The sequence below is a fragment of the Cyrtonyx montezumae genome, unplaced genomic scaffold (genome assembly GCF_038088225.1).
Source record: "Cyrtonyx montezumae isolate F1298 unplaced genomic scaffold, pur_monq_1.0 scaffold_36, whole genome shotgun sequence".
Lineage (NCBI taxonomy): Eukaryota > Metazoa > Chordata > Aves > Galliformes > Odontophoridae > Cyrtonyx > Cyrtonyx montezumae.
The window spans coordinates 12346570-12364162 of record NW_027072041.1 but is presented as its reverse complement, the minus strand read 5'-3'; the positions used below and the strand labels follow the sequence as shown (position 1 = coordinate 12364162).

General features: G+C 34.7%; 1 protein-coding gene across 1 annotated transcript in view; it reads left to right on the top strand.

The window, feature by feature from the left end:
* Nucleotides 1–17593, top strand: part of SLF1 (SMC5-SMC6 complex localization factor 1) — a 37403-nt gene that overhangs the window by 10363 nt on the left and 9447 nt on the right. Inside the window, exons 6-12 of the mRNA XM_065745476.1 lie at nucleotides 1735–1866; nucleotides 2848–2901; nucleotides 6144–6302; nucleotides 7439–7605; nucleotides 8862–8999; nucleotides 9673–9838; nucleotides 16633–16780. Of these exons, the coding sequence (XP_065601548.1) occupies nucleotides 1735–1866; nucleotides 2848–2901; nucleotides 6144–6302; nucleotides 7439–7605; nucleotides 8862–8999; nucleotides 9673–9838; nucleotides 16633–16780 (964 nt within the window). The remainder of the gene's footprint in view (nucleotides 1–1734; nucleotides 1867–2847; nucleotides 2902–6143; nucleotides 6303–7438; nucleotides 7606–8861; nucleotides 9000–9672; nucleotides 9839–16632; nucleotides 16781–17593) is intronic.

Genomic DNA, 17593 nt, shown 5'->3' with positions numbered 1-17593 from the left:
AAACTGCTTAGAGCAGTTTTCCACTGCTTGACACACCAGTTACTGTCACAAACACACTTGTCTTAAGAAATACTAATTTAATTTCTTGCTAATTACAAAGGCTGCTTTGAAAGTAATGCCTCCTATTTTATTAACTTGGCCCATGACATCACAGGTAGACATTGGTTGTATGGCAGTAGAGATCGAACCTTCCCACCAATACCCCATTACACTTTGTTGCTGTGACAGATGGCAGCAGAGGGGCAGTCTGACAGAATGGAATCTGATATGGAAATGTGAATTTAGCAAAAGAATTGAATTCCTTCATGTGGAAAAAATGGCACCCACTGATGTTCATTGATGCTTGCAGAACATTGATGGAGTTCAAACAGTGAATGTGAGGACAGCAAGGTGTGAAAAAGTGGTGTGTTTCAGCAGAGCTGATCCACAGTCAGCTCCACTGGCACAGATTGTTATGAGTGCAGCATGCAGGCTCTTGTTTATCAATGGTGAAAATGCACACCTCATAGCGTTCCATGGTTTTATGATTTTTTGTCATCAGTATTCCACATTATAACATCATGTAAGGCACTGGGAGTTAAAGAGTTAATGCTCCAGTTCTGTGGACTGCTGAATTTCTGGGCACAGTTCTCAGAAGAGAAGAACTGCCTTCTCCAGAGGACTTTGTGTTCCTGTGTTCCACTCAGAGAGATAGATAAAATTGCTTGCAAGTCCTGAGACTTTCTTTTTTTGCTGCTTATCTTCAGTGTGCACTCCCTAGCCATCTCACCTTCTACTTTAGAGTAAGACCTTCAGATTTTAATGTGTTTAATGTTATTTTGTCTCCCAATATCTTATTTAGTAAATTAGTTTTCCTCCTCAGATCTCTGCCACTGTTTTTTTTTTTAGGCCCAACTCCCTACCCTTTTTGTTTTTCCCCTTTCTTGGGGTGTGGGTACATGTATCCCTCTGCCCCATTAGTCATGGAACTGGGCTGAACTAGCCCATAAAACACTGACATTTTGGTGGACTCTGTGTTGCAAAATAGTGTTTTATAGCTCAGAATTCTCTCTTCAAATGGTTTTCTTGAGCTCTTTGTATCTGTTGTAGTTTCCATCGAAATAAAGAGGAGGCAGTACTTTTGAAGCAACCTACTATTTACATAGAGTAAAATAGTGAGATAGACCACCTTCACCCCACTCATCCCTTCTTCGCACATCTAGCTTCATTCTTGAATCTTCTGCCTCCTTTCTGTAGAGGCATAAGTGGGTGGGGGAGCATGGATTGTGTTTAGGCTGTAATGTTTTGTCTCATTCTTTCCTCTTCTCACCCCTGAGAACCATCCCATGGAATGCAGTCCTTCACAAGCTGCTCCAGTATGGGTCCTTCCCATGTGGTGTAAGCCTTCAGAAACAGATGGTTCCAGCTTGGATCCCGCAGGGACTGCAGTTCCTGCCAGGAGGCTGTGTGGGCTCTTGTTTCAGTAGCACAGATTGGGCCTGAGTTGACATCAATTAGGAAAGTAACTTCCATTGATAGTTCTCATGCCATAGCTGCCTATGACTTCAGTGATGTGTTTCCACAGCTGTTTGTCTGCCACATAGTGTAAACCCTCTAATTTGAATAAGAATGCATGTAAACAATGATTTTACAATAGTATGTGAGAAAATATTCAGCATATGAAAGCTGCTTAAATGCATTAGATTTGAAATGAAAAAATATATGTTTTGTTGTGTTTTGTTTTGCATTGCACAGAAGGATATACAAAATACTGAAGTTACCCAAATTAATGGTTTTCTGCCAGCACAAGAAACTGACAAAAAGAAGTCTAATATGCAGCTTATTGAAATGAAAAATGCTGTGGTACAGCATATGTTTTTTGTTAAGGTAAGTGAAAATTAGTTACTGCTTTCTCACCAAAAGCTTTTAAATATATATGTAATCAAATTTATCCTTGAGTATTGATGCTGAGCTAATTAACTAGATATTTCTCCATCATTTGTAGTAGTAATAATGCCTTTTAATAATTCTTTATTTACTACATCTGCCACTTAATAATGGTAATTGATAGGTGTGACTGTGGAAGACTTGGTAGGCTATTTGAAATCTTGGTACTTCCCCAGTCTTCTTCCTGGCAGGGCAGTGAAAGAAGCCAGAGACCTTAAAACTGCAGTAGCACTGTTGTTCATCAAGGATTAACACCTGGGTATGCTCTCAGCCCTGTTTTGGCCACAAGTTCACCACATCATAGTATGCTATAAAATACAGTAGAGAAAAGAAATCTGCCACAGCCAAAACAAGTGTATAACAGGTGCACCTCTTAACAGATTATTTTCCCTTCAACTATTACGTAGTTAGATCCAAATTGGTTAGTTATAATCCTGTGTCTCCTAATGGACTTTCTCTGGAAATAAGTGTTAATAACACTGTAACAGTAAGCCATAACTTATTGTAACAGGAATAGTAATGCATACTTGCACCTACTATCCATCACAGTGTGGGCAATTTGTAAGAGCTATCCAGGGTTTACATTTTGTCATAGAAAAACTGTATGAGTATGAGTATGAGTACTTTCAAATTGTTAAGTGGACCAAATGTAATAAAGCTGTCTTTATGTAACAACTGCATAAAAAAGAAGCAGACAATAGCAGGAGAACTGAGGAGAAAACTTGTCCATATTATTTTCCATCCTGATTCTCAGTCCACTGTTCCTTAATTTTGCCATCTAAAAAGATAAATGCAACTAGGTTGTTTTGTTGAATGTTTAAAAAACTGGGGTTTTTTTTGTTTTTTTGTCTTTTTTGATACATTATTTATAGATTGTTTACCAATATCCATTGTACAGATTGAATTTTTCTTGTTTTGTAGGCTGCTAAACAGAAGTTTGCTCATAAAGACTTTCTGAATGAATGCAATCTGAAGGTAAGGGCTCTTGGAAATAACACCTATTGCTTTTATAACATTTTGTTACTGTTAGGTAAACACTTTTAATGTAGAATTTGTTTTGAAGAAGTATTTTTTAAACTGTATTAAAATTATTGAAAAAATGAAGCACATCTAGTTGTTCTTTAGAACATGAGATACTGATGAATTTGTTTATTGTTTCACTCCATTGCTCACTATTTTCACTACTGCATTCTTCTAATGAAGAGAGAGGGGCAGAGGAGGGAAGAAGAATCATCCTATACAATCCTTCTAATTTTTCTTCCCATTAACCCAAATACATATCAAGTACAAATACAATCAAGTACAGGTCAGCACCAGGTTTCATCAAGTTTTTGTTTTATCTTAAGTATATAAATACTGTTTTATCTTCAAGACTAAAAATCAATTATTTAAACAAATGTGTTGAAATATTCTCTCTCGGTGCTTATATCATTTCAAAGGTTAAAATGGGAAAAACTTAAAACATAGCTTTGTGCATTTTTCTGTAGTTGTTCACCCATACTAAATAAGTTGTATAGAAATGAGGTCCCAATCTTCACGGAATTCCCTTTTTATCGAATTTCTTTCTATTGCAGAAAGGGATAAAAATATTTTGAAGTATAATCATCAACATTCCTTTGTTATTGTCCTACATTGTAATGTTAATATTTAGTTTAGTGAGTTTATGAGGCAGTAAAACTTTAGTTTTCCTAACGTTTTCATAACACTTCTGGAAATAGTTATTCTGAACCCCATATATTTTTTAATTTGGATGTTTTCGATCTAATTCTAATTATTTATATAATATGAATATGTTACTCTTTTTTGTTGCTTTGTGGAATATCTGTTGCTAGCATTTCCATCCAGTATGGGTCTTTTATTGTCAGTTTATTTAAATCTGCTAAACACAGCTCTAATATGGTTCCTGTGAGTAATTCGATTAGTATTGGGGAAGTAAAAAAAAGTATCTGCAAACTAAATTATTGGATTAGATCTATGTATTATATTCAGTCATAGTTTGCTTTTGCTGGTGCTGCTGTCATTCATCTTCCCTGGATTTCTTATATATATTTGGACAGCTTCTCTTTTGCTTTTTGCTTTCTAAAAACAATCTGTTTTGTAGACCTTCCTTTTCCATTTGTTTCTGTTCAAAGTATTAGTGCTTGTACTAGCAGTGCTGTAGAAGAAACTGCTAGTTCCTTGTCAGCCAGACTGTTATCCAAACGAGCTTATATTACAGAGTATTGGGCCCTGCAAAAAGTGCCTCCTATTACTCAAAAAAGTTGATCTCACTAGCATCCTTCCTTACCCCTTTAATAAAATGAAAATTCATTCTGTGCTTTCTTCCTATTTTAAAAATAATGCATAATTCCTCAGTCTCCCCAAAGAGGGTTGTTTTGTTTGTTTGATTGTTTGTTTTCAGTGCACTTCACAAACGATACACAAACGACATCTTTTTTTTCTAGTGTCAGAACTTTCAAGAAATCTAAATTTCAGTCAGAAAGTAGGAAGACCTGCTGTTACAATCTCCAGATCATGACCTTGGCAATCATGACATGCACAGTATACTAAGTCATCTTTACGTATCTTAACTGCTGTTGAATCATTTACGATTGTTTTTTAGATGTACTATTTGTGTATAATTAATCTTACATGTGTATGATTGCAACTATTATTTCCAAAGGATATAACGTGAATATTTTTATAATGCATACATGAATAATAAAATTCAAATAAATGTGAGTTGCAAACATCAGATGCACAAAGATTTAATTAAAATCGTCCAGGTGTGGATTTTTATTTATCATTAATATAGCAACAACATACATTAGGCATCTCAGAATGGCAGCATTTGCAAAGAAACCAAATATCTAATGCTGTTAGAGCATATTCACTGAGACTTTTGCTAAGATTCAACTGTGATTATTATTTCTTTCAGAAGCTTATGTTCAGGTTTGACCTGAACTTTATGTTTGTTACTAAAACATTTCTGGGAACTCTTGCTAACAGGAGAGTAGTCCATGACCTGAAAATCAAATTTGGATTTGAAGCCTGTATTAATTATAAAATAACTTTGAAACAATTGGTATAATATCTCTAGTAGCTTTGCCTACTGCGCAGTAGGCAAAGGCAGAAGGTAGTAAAGTCTGCTAGGTGTTAAGGGACTAAAGCAATACTAAATCTTCATAACTTCAATTTCCAGCAGGTCAATCACTTTTCTCTTTTTGACTCTACTTCTCTCAGTTGTGAATCCCTGCTCTTGTTTCCCAGCGTTCTTGAATTTACCAGAACCTCAGGACATGTGGATGCGCAGAATAGCTGAATGTCAAAACAGAAATTTCCATCAGCTGTGTAGTTGTAATTGGCTTACGCATCTTAGCTTTGATTTTGAATACAGAGCAGATCTAAATAGCGTAGTTAAGATCTTCAATAGCTCCTCTTTCATATGATTTATCAATGGCAAGAATGTTTTTGGAAGCTGAATGTTCAGACATCAACAGGTAAATTACAGAGCAGATACTGCATTTCAGGTAAACCATTGCATTCTTCTGGGTCCTCTGAAAGCTTGTGAAGTTTATAGTTTCACTGCCCTGAGTGGCCCAGAATGAGGAGGAAGTCTTGTGCCATTAAGATCTTCAGAGCTTTGAAATACACTGGAATCAATACCTCTGCTATCTGAAACATTAGCTGCTTCTTTGACATGCCTAGTGATTATACTAAAAGTAGGGAGATAAAATAGATATATAGTTAGTAGTTTTATGAAATTCACTCATAAATTATGTATTTCATGGTTTTATATTTTTGCTCTATTTTCTACAGCTGTTCAATGATAGTAATTTTCTTTGTGCTCCAGTCACATTCTGTAGGACGTACTTGTATGTGTTTGGAAATATTAGCAGTTATTCCTTTGGACAACTCAGAATAGGTTATAAGCAATCTACAGGGTATGTGAATTGTAGTTTGTTTTTTAAGAGGGTAAGTGTATTCAGATAGTCTTAAGGGAAGCACATTCTCAAAGCATTTTCTTATCAGTGAAAAACTAGCTCAGTAGGATGTAAGGTTTCTCTAGATTGCAGTAGCTCATTGGATCAGGCAATATTTATGTTATATTTTATAATTTTCTCCTTTATATTGCCAACATTTACTTAAAGATTTCATGTCTTTTTTATTATTATTATTGAATTTGAAAGTATGTTTATTACTCTGTTATTTTACTTACAAATGTATCTCTTTCTCAGGTAAAAAATACTAATCTGTCTGAAGGCAGATTGTACATATTTGAAGAGTTAATAGAAGAGCATTTATTATCTGAAGTGATTATAGAGCTTGCTGTTGGTCAAAAGTACTTTTTACCTCCTGTTCAACTTCTTCATTCTCTTCTAGAACGTGTCCTGTTGGTGAGAACAGAATGCTTAAGTATTACAAAAGACAAAAATAAATAAACAATAATAACAAAATTAATTAATAGAAATAGTAACTAATAAAACTAATAATAAAATGAACAAATAATAACAATAAATATTAAAGACATAAATATTATTATCCTTGCTTCTTACAGTATGCTTACAGCTTTATAGTGATCTATGTAAGCCACTTGAAAGTAATGCCTCTTATTTATTTCCACAGAAACTACAACAGTTACAAAGTGCACTGTTTGTTTGAGAAAATTGTCAGTTGCAAAACACTATTTTTCAACACTGTGACTACCATTCACTGTGCATTTTCACCAGTGATGTACAAGAGCCTGTATGGTGTACTCAGGGTAACCTGCAGCAGGAGAGGTGATTCACTGTTGCTACTGCTGAAACACGCCACTGCCTGTTGAGTTCACATCCACTATTTGGTCTCCATAAACGTTCAATAAATGTCAAAGAATGTCAACAGGTGCCATTTTTCCTCATGGCAGTGACACCTTCGCTTCATCTGCTCTTCCATGTCAGATGCCATTTTGTCAGACTGCCCCTCTGCTGCCCTCTGACACATGACAACAAAACGTAATGGGATATTGAAAGGAGGGCTCAATCGACTGCCGTACCACCACCATCTACCCTGATGTGGGCATAATAAAGCATAATAAAATAGGAGGCATTACTTTTGGAGCATCCCTCATATTAACCCTTCAAGTTCATCAATATGTTAGCATTAGTGCAATGTAAAGGGGGAGATTTTTGAAATTTGATGGTTTTTGTTATTAATTTGCAAAGAGTATGAACGTAGTCTCTAAATTTTGTGAAAGAGACAGCTCATAGTTTTTTTTTTGTTGTTGTTGCTTTTAGGAACAGCACTTTCACAGCATATTTTCTTAACCCAGTAGGCTACAGATAGAATACTCAACGGAAAAGAAGTTTTCTTCTAAGCAGTATCATATTCAGCTGGAAGAAGACACTACTGTTGCTGTTTTTTCATTTTTACTTATTGTAAACTCACAATTTTGCAGCTTCTGATTTTGTGTTATGTGTTACTCCACTGATTTAATTTGATCACTTGAAATTGGATTATTTTGTGGCCAATATTATCTCCTTTTTTATTACAGGAAACTTTTGATGCAGTATTTTGTGCTAAACTTCATCATGTTTTGTACCTTGTTCTCCAACATGATCCTCCTTGGAAATCTGTGTCTATGTTGGGATATTATTTAGATCTTCTTCAATGTCCTATCTGTAAGAAAGGCACGTGGAACTTGATAGAGATGCTTGTAAGGTAAAAAAAAAAATTAGTGAAGTATTAGATGCTACAGTTATGTTACTCCAAACATAATTTGTGTTAGCTTGCAGATAGACTTGTTTTAAGCTTTTCAAAATTATAATAATCCGTGTGTTATTGCTGTTTTTTGTGTGTATCTATGTGTGTGTATACACAAATATATCTCTCGATACATAGCAAAATTCATTCTGATCAGGCACGAAGATTCGTGATCTACTTCAGTTATCAGTTTACTGTGTTCAATAGGACTGATTAAATCCTATACATCTACAAACTGAAGACAGTATATAACAGCTGTTTAGGTAGTTTGTCTGTACTTGGGCTTAGGAACTCGTTTTTTTTAACTTGTATCAACAGAAAATATTTTGTTCATTTTGTTGGATGAGGAAATGTACTTCTTACTACTATCTTAAAATCTTAAACAGCATTTAAATACTTTGCTACATTTGTAATTAGAGGTGTATTAATGTATAAGATTGTAAAGATGTATATAATCTTTAAGAACATTGAATCATTCTGCTAGAAACACTGTAATTGGACATTTAATAATTTTGCTTAGGAACATGTCACATGCCATTGAAATGTAAGAGAGTTAATCTGTTAGGTAAAGTATTTTATATCTCATCTTTTAATATTTGTTGTCAGAATGTGACTGCCCAGCAGTTGTATGCCTGTTCTTTTTTTTTGTACAAGTTGTTTCGCTGAACACACCCATTCATGGAAAGGACCTTGAAAGGTCATCTAGTCCTTTTCCCTCCTAAAGTCAAAATTCTAGCCAGAAAAATTTTGCACACATTACTTCAAAATTGTCTGCGTTGTGTCAGACAAGCATTAGATTTCATCAAAGCCTATATTCCTTTCAAGACATAGGGAATTCCTTACAGGATGTTACAGTGTCAGTGAAATAATGCAAGAATACCATGAGATTAAAGGATTTGAAAGAAGATCTGTTAGGTCTACTAATTGTACAATAACTCAGATAGAGACAGAACAATACAGATAAAAAGAAAACGATTTAGTTTACACTATAGTATAAAATCTTCATCTGAACAACACAAGGCCCCAGTAACAAGCATATTAAGTTTTTGGAGGAAGTGTAGCTTTTAAACCAAAATGTTTGGCTTTAAATTATGAATGTTGCTGGGGAGCAAGGTATTGTCAATACAGTCAAAAGTCAAATCTGCTTTCTTTCCCAATAAATCAGGCTATCATTTCTATCCTACAAGTGGATTTTGTTGATGTTTATTTTTCAGGTCTTGCTTTTATTGCAAAAGCATTTGCCATGCAGTCCCAGTTTCAGGGAAAGCAGATGAACAGAGGCATGTACATAAAAAATTATTGAAGTTTTTCTTTGATTTAGTAAAAGCCGAAGTAGAGTTTCTGACAGAAAGGTAGGTTTTATAGGATAACACTTATTACTTTTCCACAGTTTTACATGCTTTTCTCTATCTAAACCAGGTTGTTTCCTGATTTTTGTATGTTTGCAATAATGTTCAGTTCACCCAAGTGTTATCACTTAACGTTTCTTTTTATATTTCTCAGTTCTCAGTTTGTTTATTGTAATTGGTATTGCTTTTTTCCTAATTGTGCTCTAAGACCTCTAGCTTCTCACAGTGTTATTATTTCATTGTATTGCAAGTTTCAGTAAGCATTTAATGTTGCTCATAAAGCTATATTTTTAGCTTTGCATTGCTTTCATTTCCAATCTTTAAGTTAGACAAGCAGTATTTTGAACATACTGATATTAAAAAAATTCAATTAAGTGTTATCTTTCACTAGGGAGATAATTATCATTCCTTAGTTTATGAAATATGAAAAAAATCTTGATCTTTATGTAATAAAGGAAGCCTTTATATATTAGCACAGTATTAGAATTCCTTCAGTTTGACTTTAATAGTCATCATTATTTTACTTATTATTCATCAGAAATTGTCTGATCTTTCCATACTTAAAAATTACCAAATCTTTATGTGTTTTGACAGAAGATAAGGTTTCTGTCTAGTAGCTACAGTAATCAAAGTGGCATAATGATTTAGATTTTTCCACCTGCTTTTTTTTTGACAGTTTGGTTGAAGGGACCAATTCACAGCAGCAGCAAGTAATGCCACAGACAGTTCTTCTGAAGACCTTTTGGTTGGGAAGTGAAACCTCAGTGCTTTTTACCAAACACATAAATATTCTAGTGGACTGGGTCATACTTTCCTATAGAGAATTGGAAAGAAAAAATGATGTGAGTATGAATTTTATGCTTTAAAATAATGAAGACTGACATTTTTTTAAAATATGTTTCTTTGTTCATTCCTTTGTGAGGAATTATATGTAAGTATCACAGCTGCTTGTTATATCTGCCTTTTGTTGTGAAGCATGCTGGTTTTTGCTCCACTAAAGGAAATGAATTGATCCATAAGATTCTTATATTGATCTGCAGAGAAGAAACGAGTCGTGAGTAGCTTATTGGCTGCATTCAGATCTTCACATGCCCTTACCAGCAGGTATTACTGTAATCATTAGGGACATAAGCTTAAAACATTCTGTCAAACAATAAGGTGTAACAAAAGAGATGATTATCTTATTTTACAGTGATTGTATTCAGGAAATGTCGGAAGGAACTAAGAAAACGTACAGTTTTTTATATTGTTTTCTATAAATGCACATTTTATTATTTTATTAAATACTCCAATTACTTCCCAAGTGCTTTAGTTTCATTTGGTATCTTCCCCAGATCTTTTCATAAAAATGCATTTGAAGGCAACTTAATTGCTGTTCTGTGACCTGCTGACCAGCAGGACATTGACCTGAAAGATACTGAGTGTCCTCTATACCACCTCTTTCTTTTCAGAAGCTAGAGGCCTTATAAAACATCTTTGACTTCTAGATTCTCACATAAAATACAAACTTACTGCTGTCTCTACGTTCTCTTTTATATTATTGTGGAAGTGCAGAATAAATAGATACTTCATTCACTTTTTCATTACAATAACAGAACAACAATAGAAAATCAAGTGTTACGGAGAAAAAAGCACTTTCAATATAATAGCTACTAGTTTTTCATTATGTTAAGAAAGCAGAAAGATTAAACATAATGAGTGGTTCACTCATCTTACCTAGCCAGACCTCCTACCTTTTTTTGAGGGCTATCAAAGCCAGATATTCTGAAGCAGTGCTACCTTTTATCATTGGTCAAGATATTAAAAAGGTGCCTAAAATTAGACTTCTCTACCCATATTTGTATTAAAACAACCTACTTTTTGAAAGGTCCTGAGCACCAAGCAGGCTTACATTCAGTTGATTTCAGTGACACTTCTGTTTCTTTGGAAAATGGGACCGCTTTTATATGTTTCCTGGTGTTGAATGTGCAGTTTAAGTGTGGACTCCGTTTTCTTTTTTTCTGCCATGCCTTCCAGTACTATAAGCCATACCTTTATTATAAACTGTTCTCTGCATAAGCAGAATAATTGCTTGTGGCAGGCAGAGCACACACACTGTGCGTACAAGAAAAACAGAATACTAAAATACAACATAAAAGATGGCCCTACTTCATTTAGATTATTTTTTTCATATTTCTAACTATATTCCATGTAAATATATATATATAAGAATTGTAGTTGCATCACAAAGCCAAAATTCCTATTGCATTTCCATTTTTATTCTATGTACTATACTGTGTATTATCCCTGCAGATACAAGTTCTACTCTTAAAAAGCAGCACTTTTATGCTACAGTCTTATCCTTCAGCTTTGTATGTATACAACACATTCTCTTTCCCTTTGCATTTTTTGACTAAAATAAATTTTAAACCAAAATGCTGTGTTTTTACATATAAAACTCATTCCTTTCTGCATTCTCATATTTGTTATACTAGAACTTGATATACTGATCTTACATATTTGGAATATCCAAAGGAGCCAAATTAACAGTTTCTCCCATTATGCAATCAGAAGAAAAATGTGTTTTATTCACCTTTTCATTTTTTTAATTATTCTAGAATTGTATATATAACAACATATGCCAGTAATATAGTATATTGCATGCAAAATTTTTATTTCATACATATTAAGGATACTGTTCATTGCTACTACTTTTTTTTTAATAAGATGTTTATTTAAGAAGCAGCACATTGGCAATATATACTTAGAAACCAAAATCAAAGGAGTGGCTTAGGCAGTCTTCTATCTGAATATCAGTTAAATTGTTTGATGTCACAGTGTAAAGAGGGGACCATATCTGCCTGCTTGTACAAGGATATTCGCTAGTGGAAAGAAACAAACATACAACTTTCAATATGCTGAATTCTATGCAGCTGTCCAGTGAAAATACCTATGAATGAAAACAAAGAAATAATTTCATAAAATTTTTGAGGATCATGTCTAACAAATTCATTTCTAAGCAGTAAAAGTTAGATTTGTTTGTTTATTTTTAGATATCTGTAAGAGGCATCTATTTTTATGTGATTCAAAGAGACTGCAGAAACTCAGCACCATAGGAAAAGAAACGTATCTCAATATATATTTATTCACCTCTAGATTTGTTGCAAAAAAATAAGTAACATATGTATGTAAACATATATAGATATGTATGTGTAAAAAGAGCAAGCTGGAAACAATTGTATTAAGAAATTCCATGCTGAATTGCTGAATGAGAGCTGCCATTTTTCTGGGAATAAATAGTCTGCAGCTGTTTAACTTCCCAGGTCTCTTACAACCTGAATCAGAAAGAAAGAAAAAGAAAGGGATGAGGCTGGACTCGTCTCTCAGTGTGTGGTTATAGGCTGAGTGGTAATGACCACAAACTGAAGTATAGGAAGTTCTGCACAAATGTGTGTGGGAACTTCTTCACAGTGCAGTGATGGAGCACTGGAGCTGCACACAGAGGTGGTGGGGTCTCCTTCTCTGGAGACATCCAAGACCCACCTGGACACCGAGTTGTGCAACCTGGGCTGGGAGCTGCTTTGGCAGGGGGGTTGGACTGAATGGTCTCTAGAGATCCCTTCCAGCCCCTACAGTTCTGTGATGCCAGCAGGAGCTGGGAGGTGATCATCCCCCTGTACTCAGTTCTGTGATTTCTGAATTCTGTGATTTGCCTTATTGTTTTAGATAGAATTTTCTTTATTTTAAGTAAAAATAAAATTAGTGACACTAATTTCAACACCCTTGCTCATTACAGTGTTAATCTGCTGAGATAACGTTATGGGAAAAAAAAATACCCTTGTAGACAAAAATGCAGAAGCAAAGAATATAATTTTTCATATTCTCAATGCTTTTTGAATTAAGATTGAATATCAGGTTAAAGTCATAGAATCATAGAAATAATTCTATACATGACACAATTCAAATGCAGGTAAGATTGGTGGAGAAACAGCATGGTTCCTTGAAGCAAAGCTGTTAACTTAGCTTTAGAACTCAGAAACCCGTGTATGGCTTTTAACACTGAGTAGCCAGTAGCCATTCAGTTATTGCATCTTTTCACAGTGATACTATGTCTCCAATGGTATCCAAAATACTTTTCCTCCCACAGCTGCAGCTTTTTTTTTTCCTTTTGAAAGGCAGTCTTACATAACCTAACAGGAGTGTGAAAGAGACAAATTCAATTTTTTATTTGCATCATATTGCATATTTCTGATGTGCTTTCTGACACATTTCAGGATTTCAGTGTGGTATAAATTCATGGAACTGATTGTCCTTCTGTCAGTCCCTATGACTTTCCTGGAAGTACATTTTAGGCGCTTTCACAGTTCTGCATTACCCTAAAAACATTGTACCTCATTCAAAACAAAACAAAACAAAGCATCTCTAAAATTCTTGTAATTAAAAGAGTTAAGATGAATTTTCTTATAACTTAAAGGCTTTCCAGTGAGGACTTATATATACTAAAACTTCTCTCTCTGCAGCACTGTAGTTGGCTGAGGAAAGCATTGAATGGAACAGCAATACAGGAATTGCCTTGGCTAAGGTAGCAGTCATCACAAGTAACACAATCAACAGTCTCTTCCCACTTCAGTGCTTTTTCTCGATGAGATAGTATTGATTCTGAACACTAACAACAGGGAAGAGGGTTTTGGGAAAAAAAGAAAAGCTTATCTGGATGTTATTCAATTAGCTAAGTATGGTGCAGAGGGTTGACCTCAGCTGGCAGGTAAGCTCCTGCACAGCCACTCTTCTCCACAGTAGGATGGGGGAGGAAAGTGGAAGGGCAAAAATAATAAAGATCTTGAGTATTGACTAAAGTGGTTGACTCAGTGAAGCAAAGATGTGCACACAACCGCAGGAGAGTTAAGGAGTTAATTCACGACTTCCCATCAGTAGGCAGGCACCCAACATCTTCCTGGACAGCAGGGCTCCAGCTCAAATAACAGTTACATGGTAAAACAAATGCCATAACTCCAGATGTCCCCATTTCCCCTTCCCCACCAGATTTTCTTGCTGAGTATGATGTCATATGCTAGGAATATACCCTGTGTTATCTGAGGTCATCGGTTGTGGCTGCATTCCCTCCCTGTCCCTTGTGCATCCCCAGAAAGTAAGCATCAAGGCTGTATTTCCCAGTTAGCTTCCCTCGCCTTGCAAGCAGGTATTGGAAAAGTATGAAAGCCTTGATGCTGTGCAAGCACTGTTCAGAAATAGGTAAAAAAATTTTGTGTTATCAACACTCTTTTGGGAACAAATTCAAAGCAAAGCACCGTAGAGGCTGCTGTGAGGAAAATGAATTTAGTGCCAACCCAACCCACTTGGGTATTATAAGTAAAAATAAAACTGCAGTTCTGTTAAGAATGTTTTCAGCATAGTTTGAAATACTGTTTGTAGTAGTACATTATTCTTAGGAATTTTAGAAATGCTTTTTTATAGGAAAAGGAGAGAGACTCAAATAGTTTCTTAATATACCTTCAAAAACAATTTCACTGTGTAATGATATATAAAGGAACAAGTTGTTAAAAATTAACTGGGTTCATGTTTGGCTTAAAGTAAAAAAATAAGTGGTTGGGCCAAAATCAGTGGTTTGTAAATATTCTCAACTTTTGTTGATAGGAGCCTTGTGTTCCAGTGAGCAGTGATCACATGATTTAACTAAATAGTGTAAACAGACTTCTCATGAAGAACTATTTGTACTTTATCCAAAATTGCCTTTGGTAATAGCACAGAAACTTAACGTTCTTTGCGTAGGTGACTTGTTTTTTTCATACTCAGAATAGGAGTTTTGGTTTAATGTTCTAAATACTGCTTTTGTATGTGGACAAAAAATGAAGTGGCTCTTCTGAATTTACTCAGTTCTGATTTGCATACAGGGATCACTTAGTTTTCTATGAATTTATTTTTATATTCTAAAAAGTTGCTGAAACTTCTTGTTTCATGAATTTTTTTCTTTATGTCAATTTGGTCATTAAAAATATCAACTAAATTTAAGGAATACTGCAAGTTTAATACAACTACAGAGTTGTAAAGCTGTAAAAGAGACTTTACTTTTTAAGATTTGGCCTCTTGAGTTTGAAAGCAGAAGCTATTTATTTGCACCATGAAGCTTTGTCACACATGGTAGCAATTCCCATGTCAAATAGAAATAACTTTCATTCTCCTTTCTAATAACATACACATACATTTTCATTACTATGTTTATATTGTTTTCTGGTTGAAAACAAACATATGTTTGATATCTTAATATTTCAATATTTTTTAAAGGGATATACTTGCAGTAAATTATTTTTTTTTCTCATTTGTAACAGTGAACCATTTATTTCACGATATTAAGCTGAAGCCCTTGGTTTACACCATTTATCAACATGTCAGCTAAGCCTGTACCAGTTGGCATTATCTAGGCTGTCAGTGTGTACTTAGCTTATTGAAGGTAGTTGCAGCTCATGTATCGTTAGTGAGATTTACATCACAACTGTATGTCTATGTGTAACAGCATTAATGTTTGCAGTATTATCAGTCATTAGCTCGATTTACTGCCCCCCAGCCACCCCCCAAAATACTTCACAGTTCAAGTGATACAACACTTTGGTTTAGAAATCAAGAAAAGCAATGCAAATACTGATGCTTTAGATCTACCTGTGTCAGACTAAATATGTATGTCTTTGCCACTTTTTTTTTTGTCAATTTTGTCATTATTCGCTGCATTTGTGTATTTTATTTCCTTTGAAGAACTATTGAGGATGAATTGCCCAGAATTTAGCTTTGGGGCTATAATAACTGTTGCTTGTGGTGTGAGAGCACAACAAAAAAACAGAAAACTTTTGTTTCTTTTAAGCAATTCCTTAGTAAGAAGCTGACCAAGAAACACATATTTAGTTCAATTTCACTCCTATCCAAAATTGTCTATTTCACCAGAACACAGTGTATCAAGTGATCAAGTGTAACTGTAGTGACTCTCTGGTAGAACCTTAGGTAGTTCTGCTAATTTTGTCTAATTAATCTCGTGTGTTCCCACTATGATGCATACAACTTTCCTTGCTTTCTTTGTCTGCACATGGCCTTTCTTGCAGGTTCAGGGAAGAAGATGCTAAGCTTACCATCCTTTCTTCCATTCCTTCTAAACATGCAGCTGCTGCTCTTTTAGTTGGTTTTGTGTGGGTTTGTTTTCTTTTATCAGAAGACAGTTTCCTGATCCCACATACTTTTTCTGTGCAAGAGAGTAACACTTTCAGCTGTCCAGTCAGGCTCCTTTTTGGTACAGGCACATATAGTTAATCACAAAAGAGCCTTTGTTTTTGCGATGGTAACTTTAGGAAAAGAGAGTACTGATGGAGGAAGAAGGATAAGATCTCTGTAACTTGCATGGTTTTTAGAAAATGTGTTTCAAAATAATATATTTTTCTCCAGATCTTAATTGATGTGGCCCCAATGACATAATTAGCTTTGCTGACCCAGCTTCAACAGTTGCCTATTGAGCAGAAAAAGAAATAGAAGTGAAGAAGTGATATGACAACACAGTGAGCTTTTATCTAAAGATGTTTTCCAGTGTTATTACTGTTACATTATCAGCATGAATTTACAATGCAGGTCCATAGATACTCTTTTCCTTCCCTTTTAGGCTTTCAGACATGAAATAGCTTGTCTATTAAATGCAATTCTTGGAACTGTAGTGGACTATTGGATCGTCTCAGGTTTGCTTATGGACAGAAATGTGTTCCATCAAATAGCTGAGGATTTAGCACACTACATTGCCATTGCCTCTGATGGTGAGTGTTTGAAATGCATCTCAGAATCTTTAAATCAGACATACTAAAGAAGCCCTAACTTAAAATTCCCAGTTTATATTCAAGGCATATTTTACTTGCTTTTGCAGCCATGCAGTTGTACAATGTGATGTATATGTATGCAGGAAACTCTGCTTTACTCTGTGTGTATCTGTTTGTATGTGGCAGGTTGTATGTCTGTTCCAAGCAAAAACCAAATAGCACCGCTTTCCAATTAAAGTCCTTTTAAATAAATCTCTGTAGGTATTAACATAAAATAGAAGACATGGATAAACTTTGTGCTAGATAAAGAGAAATGTCATGACTCAAACCAAATGGTATATCCACTGCAGTATCTGTTGTTTCAGCATACAGGGAAGAGAAGCTCAACTGGACCAACAAGTAATCTTAGGAAAGCTACTCAATGCATTTCCTTTTTTTTTTTTTTAAGTAAAAATTGTTTGGAAAACTCTAACTCAGCTTTTCTACCTCTATATCCTGATTCCATTCATAATTTTCTCTAGGCACAGGTGTGTGTTCATTTGAAGTGCTACTGCTTCTACCTGGACACTTGAAAAGTTATGTCCTGAAAAAAAAAATCGCTTTAGATGTGCATTAGATTAAAAACAGCAACAACAATGAAACAACAGATCAGTTGGACTTTTTAAATCAATGGGAATTTCATTTCTAACAGCTATTGTAATATATCTAGGATTTTATAGCTATATTAGGAAAAATCTTGTAAATAAATTTGAGTGTTACTTTCTCACTTTCTTGCTTACAAATGGAAAATAGTGCTTGTATGTGCTTCTTCAT